The 7,215-nt window shown below is 49.8% G+C and overlaps 1 protein-coding gene across 1 annotated transcript; it reads right to left on the reverse strand.

The window, feature by feature from the left end:
* Positions 1-367: 367 nt before the first annotated feature.
* Positions 368-1,015, reverse strand: LOC109774354 (germin-like protein 9-3). The gene has a single exon (XM_020333071.1). It carries the CDS (start codon positions 1,013-1,015, stop codon positions 368-370), a length of 648 nt encoding a protein of 215 aa, XP_020188660.1.
* Positions 1,016-7,215: the final 6,200 nt, after the last annotated feature.

The following is a 7,215-nucleotide window of genomic DNA, read 5'->3' on the forward strand; positions in this document are numbered from 1 at the left end:
CTGAAATAATAACTAAACGGAACCAGAACACTACTCAAATGTATAATAACAATAGTACATCACCTTGAAAGTAAGATGATAGAGTTTACTTGTAAAAATGCAAGGAAAAAACACACGGAATTGCATAACCGACACAAGTATATTTGATGGCACATTCTTAACACCAAAATTAAATAAAACTTGACATGATCACAATATCAACTCACAAATCACAAGAAGCATATTATTACAAGTCACAACAATCATAACTCAACCTCACAATACCATCGGGATTATACCACTATCATGCGCTAGCTTGGTGGTCTTATTAGTTCGCGACGGTGGCGATACTGTGGTGAAGAAGAGGAGCGACAAGATCACATATGTATCACTTCTTGGGCGGTGGAGTGAGTGCTGCCTTGAGCTTCTGCACCGTCCAAAAGTCAGTCTTGAACGACTTGGTGAGCACGACGTTGTCAATGCCGGTACCGAACACGGAGGCAGGCACATTCACAGTGCCCGGGGCGGCGCTGCCGAAGGCCGATAGCGCGATGGCGGGACTTTGCCCCAGGTTGTACTGGTAGTGTACTAGGCCCTTGGGGAACACGAACATGTCGCCGGCTGAGAGGTCTTGTGTGTAGAGCTTGCCAGTGGTGTCGACAAACCCGACGGAGAGTGCACCGTTGAGGACAACTAGCAGCTCGGCGGCGCGCGGATGGGTGTGCGGTGGGTTGACGCATTCGGAGGGGAACACGAGCTTGGTGTAGGACACACTCTGCCCGTTGAGCGCCGGAAACGCTTCCATGTTGGCCTTAATCGCAATGAGGCTCCGCCGAGGCCATGGCATGGTCTCGTTCGTGACACGAAAGCCGGTGTAGGTGAAGAAGTCGCCGGTGATGTTCATCGGCGCTATCCCATACATGTTTGGGATGACGAAGTCGGTGAGGATGTCTGGGTCGCCGGCCACGGTGGCCAGCGGCGCTGAGGCCAGTGCAACCAGCACCAATACCAAGTAATAGTATTTCATGGAGGCCATTGAAACTGAATGCAACTCAAGTTTTCTAAGAGATTGATGGTTGGAGGGTGTGGTTGTGAGATGCGGTGAAGAACTTGCAGGTCTAATTGTGCTATTTATACATAAAACAGGAGATTGATTGAGCATTTGATGTACACCAAGCTACAACACACGTACGCACCCACGCACGTACCCACGCATGCACCCACGCACGCTAGGCCTAATTGACACGTACAATTCCGAGGAAGAATTAACTGGCCAATGTCATGCAATTCTTTGGTGTCTCCAACCATGCATATGGATACACCTGCATGCAAATTAGGAAAAATATTAGCATTCTGATCAAAACTTTGGTACTTTGTGTCTCACTATCGACTTGGTAAATTACAGTTATATTGTGCACAAAAACCCTGCAAATATATATGTAATGTAGCAGTGGATTTAGTATTTTTATGTCTCAAGTAACTACTATATATCAACTGTCACAAGAGCTTCAACGATGCTTACAAATTGCTAGTTACCTGGCAAACATAGGGAACAACAATGGGGATGGCGACCTAATTAAATTTGCTCCAGCTGGCAGTGTGCCCTCGACGGCTCTTCCAATACTCGGCGACTCATACAAGTAATCCTCCAGCCGGTGACCTCCACCGCCGATCACACAACCTTACAAGTTACAACTCTGAAAATGGGGCCGTCGTCTCTTCGTCCTCGTTGTGGCCTTCGTTGCCCGCGCCAGCGACCTGAACATCCTCACGGAATTCGTCGTGCCACCGGGCACCAACTCCTCCCTCATCAACAACACCTTTTTTGCCTACACCGGCCTCATCGCCAAGTTCACCGTGTCCAAGGTCACCGCGGCTGAGTTCCCGGGGCTGTTGGGCCAGTCCGTCTGATACGTGGTCCTCGTCTTCAGTCCCGGCACCATCAACCCGCCGCACGTCCACCCCAGGGCGCCGGAGCTGCTGTACATGGTGCAGGGCCCGCTAAGGTGCCCCCCTCTGGTTGGTGACATGTTCGTGTGTGACGCTCCCGATTTAATCGTACACTAATCATGCACGCAAACGTGTACGATCAAGATCAGGGACTCACGGGAAGATATCACAACACAACTCTAAAACATAAATAAGTCATACAAGCATCATAATACAAGCCAGGGGCCTCGAGGGCTCGAATATAAGTGCTCGATCATAGACGAGTCAGCGGAAGCAACAATATCTGAGAACAGACACAAGTTAAACAAGTTGCCATAAGATGGCTAGCGCAAACTGGGATACAGATCGAAAGAGGCGCAGGCCTCCTGCCTGGGATCCTCCTAACTACTCCTGGTCGTCGTCAGCGGGCTGCACGTAGAAGCAGGCACCTCCGATGTAGTAGGAGTCGTCGTCGACGGTGGCGTCTGGCTCCTGGGCTCCAGCATCTGGTTGCGACAACCAGGTAGAAAGGAAAGGGGGAAAAGAGGGAGAAAAGCAACCGTGAGTACTCATCCAAAGTACTCGCAAGCAAGGAGCTACACTACATATGCATGGGTATATGTGTAAAGGGCCATATCGGTGGACTGAACTGCAGAATGCCAGAATAAGAGGGGGATAGCTAATCCTGTCGAAGACTACGCTTCTGGCCACCTCCATCTTGCAGCATGTAGGAGAGAGTAGATGGTAAGTTCACCAAGTAGCATCGTATAGCATAATCCTACCCAGCGATCCCCTCCTCGTCGCCCTGTTAGAGAGCGATCACCGGGTTATATCTGGCACTTGGAAGGGTGTGTTTTATTAAGTATCCAGTTCTAGTTGTCATAAGGTCAAGGTACAACTCCGGGTCGTCCTTTTACCGAGGGACACGGCTATTCGAATAGATAAACTTCCCTGCAGGGGTGCACCACATAACCCAACACGCTCGATCCCATTTGGCCGGACACACTTTTCTGGGTCATGCCCGGCCGCGGAAGATCAACACGTCGCAGCCCCACCTAGGCACAACAGAGAGGTCAGCACGCCGGTCTAAATCCTATGGCGCAGGGGTCTGGGCCCATCGCCCATTGCACACCTGCACGTTGCGAACGCGGCCGAAAGCAGACCTAGCCTAGTAGGCGTTCCAGTCCAATCCGGCGCGCGCCACTCAGTCGCTGACGTCACGAAGGCTTCGGCTGATACCACGACGTCGAGTGCCCATAACTGTTCCCGCGTAGTTGGTTAGTGCGTATAGACCAAATGGCCAGACTCAGATCAAATACCAAGATCTCGTTAAGCGTGTTAAGTATCCGCGAACGCCGACCAGGGCCAGGCCCACCTCTCTCCTAGGTGGTCTCAACCTGCCCTGTCGCTCCGCCACAAAACAACAGTCGGGGGCCGTCAGGAACCCAGGCCCACCTCTACCGGGATGGAGCCACCTGTCCTTTCAGCCCCCTCATTAGAATCTCTTGCGGGTACTCAACGAGCCGACCCGACTTCAGTCACCACATGTGTCATGTATGAAAAGTATATAGTATATACCCGTGATCACCTCCCGAAGTGATCACGACCCAGTAGTATAGCATGGCAGACGGACAAGAGTGTAAGGCCACTGATGGAACACTAGCATCCTATACTAAGCAGTAGGATAGCAGGTAAGGGTAACAACTGTAGCAACAATGAGAGACTATGCAACAGAATAAGATTAACCAAAATCAGTAACATGCTACACTACTCTAATGCAAGCAGTATAGAGAAGAATAGGCGATATCTGGTGATCAAGGTGGGGGGGGGCTTGCCTGGTTGCTCTGGCAAGGAGGGGTCGTCATAGACGTAGTCGATCACAGGGGCAGCATCGGTCTCGGGGTCTACCGGAGAGAAGAGGGGGAAGAAATAGTAAATATAAAGCAAACATAGCATCACAAAGCATAACGTGGTAATACGATGTGTTGGGTGTGACCTAACGTATGTCTACACGAATAGGTGAAGGGGGAAATTCAACCGGGAATGTTTTCCCGGTTCTGGACCTGTGCAGACAGATGACCGGAGGGGGGAATGTTCCATGCTCAGGTAGTTAGAGGCATCTGACAGGTAAACGGACCGCGTATTCGAATTCATTGGATTTTTCTGAGCAATTTTCATGTATAAAGTTTTTCCATCCGAGCTACGCTTTATTTTCTATGATTTTATAAAGTTTTAATAGTTTTCTGAAATTATTTAAATTAATAGAATTAACAGAAAAGGGACATGACTTCAGCATGACGTGTGGGTGACGTCAGCAGTCAACACAGGTTGGCTGACCAGGTCAAACCTGACCCGTGGGTCCAGCGGGACCCACATGTCAGCCTCTGTTAGCTTAATAGTGGATTAAACTAATCTAACTAAGCAAATTAGGGGTGTGGGCCCCATATGTCAGTGAGTGTTTAGGCTAGTATAGTTACTTGTTTTTATAAAAACGTTTATTAAACTAATTATCAGAGTGGGGGCCCACATGTTTGTGACAGAAGCCGGCCCAGTCAGCGTTGACCTCGGTCAACTGGTCAAAGTGGCTCACCAGTCAGTGGCTAGGGCCTGCCCAGTCAGCAGTTGACTAAAGTCAACAGGGCAGCCGGGCCCCAGGGGCCCACGGGTCAGCGACCCAGGGGCGGGACCCACTGAGCCACGTCGGTGTCGGCGCCGGAGAGAGCTCCGGCGACCAAATCGCGCGGCGGCGCGCGTCGGGGGTGGTCGGAAATCGCCGTCCGGCGGCCAAAACGACAGCGGTTGGTTGCGTTCGAACGGGAGCAAGGTTCCGCGTCGATTCATGGCACGAGCGCGAGCTGAAAAGGCCGGTGCCGTGCGCTAGGTCATCGCCGGCGGACAACGGAGTCGGTTGTCAGTGGAACCGGAGCTGCACAGCACGGGGAGGCGCGCTAGTGGTGGCTCTGGCTCACACGAGCTCTAGTAGCTCGATGCGAGGTTCAGCCGCATGTGACAGTGGCGATGGCCACGGAGGCGAGCTCGTCGGCGGCGATGCATGCTAGTACTAGTGGAGCGGTGGCTACGGGAGAACGGGGTGCCGCAGGGAGGGGGGAAGGAAACAGAGGCTCACTGGGAGCCTGCAGGTGTGCAATCGTGGGCTCGGGGGAGGCTCGGTGGAGCGAATCGACGACGACTGGGGTCGGGGCAGAGGAGGAAGAAGAGGTCGCGGTGGTGCTGCGGGGCCGTCCCGGTCCGCGTGGCTCGGCGGGGAGGATGAGGAGGTCGAGGCAGAGCCTTGGGGCACGTCCGCGAGGCGAAGGTCGGCCGGTGGCCGCGCTGGAGTGCGGTGAGCGGTGACGGAGAGGCACGGCCCAGGCGGATCTGGAGGGGAGAGAGCGCATGCGAGAGAGAGAGAGAGGGGAGTGGAGGTGCCCGAGGCGTCGCGGGAGGTGGAGGCCTTATCCTCTCGCGGCGATGCCGGCGAGGTGATCCGGCGGGGTCTCGCCCCTGTAGCGATGCGGTCGCTGGAACAGGTAAGACGACCGGGGAGGGGGAGTTGGGCTGGCTGGGCTGGGCTGGGCTAGCCGGCTAGCTGGGCCAGTGGGCCAAGGCCCTTGGGGAGCCGGGGGGGGGTTTCTTTTCTTTTGCTTTCTTTTTACTTTTTATTTATTTTTCTTTTCTGTTTTATTTCTAGTTTCTCTTTTATTTTGTTTTAGCAAAATACCAAAATGGCACCTAATTTGTTGTTACCAAATATGCCACGGCCACATTAACTTGCTACCCAAACTAAAATAGTTTCATAATTATTTAATATTTAAAAGTATTTGAATAATAGTTTTCCCTGATGTTTTATCCATCTAATAGTATTTAAATATTTTATAAAGGTTTGGTTTCTCCACCATAATTGCCTATGCATTATTTGGTTCAATCCGAACATTTTAGTTTTAATTGTTGAAAACTTTAATTGTTTTGACTTTAATTCAAACTTGAATTTGAGTCAGTTTCTAACTAACGCAAGATTAGCAACAGTAATCGAGGTGACGTGGCATTATTAGCAGAGGTTACTGTAGCTTGATTATCCGGGCGTCACATCGTGTTCCCCAATGGCATGGTGCACTTACAGTTCAATGGTGGTGACCACGTGGCGCGTGTCTTCTGGGCCTTTCGGCACCGTCTCGATCCCGCATCCTCCAGAAGTCGCTTCACATCGACCATGCCACTGTGGACGCGCTCGAGCAGGACCTGGCGCCGCTCACTCTTCCAATACACCGCCAACGCCTAAGAATGGTGGTGTGGCACCCGCACTAGCGTGCTTCATGCTGCTGTCTGGCTTCGCCGCCGCATTGTTGCTGTTACTGTGAGCCGTGGCTTGATCTTGTTGTTGGAATGAAGACTTTCGAGAATAAAAAAAGGTACCCGAAGAACCAAAATAATTGCGAAAAAACTAACGCCCACACGTGTGGCATGTTGCACATCGCCCACACGCCTCCTTTACCACTCATTTTGCCACATGTGAATAGATGACATCAGCAGAAATCTTTTTGGTTTTTGGCTTAAAAATGTTTTATCTCCTAATTAAAAAATCTAATTAAAAATCCGTTTTCACCATTAAATCCGTCTCGATGAGATCTTCAAAACTAGACCCCATGTTGATATGTTTCGACAAATTTTTTTTTTGCCCAAAAGTTGCCATGTGTCAATTTCAGTTTGTAGAGCATGGCAATTTTAGTATTTTGATGAGGGCAACTCCAGTACTTTGACCATGAAAATTATTTTTTGTATGAACCATGGCAATTTTAAGTGCATGTATCATGGCAATTTTAGTTTATGGTTCATGGCAAGTCTAGTTTCTTAATTCCCCGTTTTATAAATGTCAAAATTTACTTTTAAATGTAAAAGAAAATAACTGAAATATATCATGGCAAGTTCAGTGTAAACACCATGGCAATTCATGTGCAATAGACATAACAATTTTTAACCCAAAAAAATTTCGTCGAAACATATCAACATGGGATATAGTTTCGAAGATCTCGTCGTGAGGGATTTAATGGTGAAAACGGATCTTCAATCGGAATTTTCAATTAAGAGATAAAACATTTTAAAAACTGAAAATCCAAAAATATTTCCACATGCATGCATGCGGTGACGTGGCGCAGTCTGTGTGTTATAGGGCGTGTGGGTGGGTTTCGCCCCCACCGCACGTGTGGGCGTTAGCATTGTCCAATAATTGTTGATGACTTTTTTTTTTGCGAATAATTGTGATGGTTTTCAAGGAGAATAATCTATATACGTTAAATTTATTTCACTAGG

This window comes from Aegilops tauschii, chromosome 4 (assembly GCF_002575655.3).
Source record: "Aegilops tauschii subsp. strangulata cultivar AL8/78 chromosome 4, Aet v6.0, whole genome shotgun sequence".
Lineage (NCBI taxonomy): Eukaryota > Viridiplantae > Streptophyta > Magnoliopsida > Poales > Poaceae > Aegilops > Aegilops tauschii.

Bases quoted from the DNA above. Each gene is read 5' to 3' on its own strand.
- LOC109774354 (XM_020333071.1), bottom strand. From the start codon at position 1,015: ATGGCCTCCATGAAATACTATTACTTGGTATTGGTGCTGGTTGCACTG.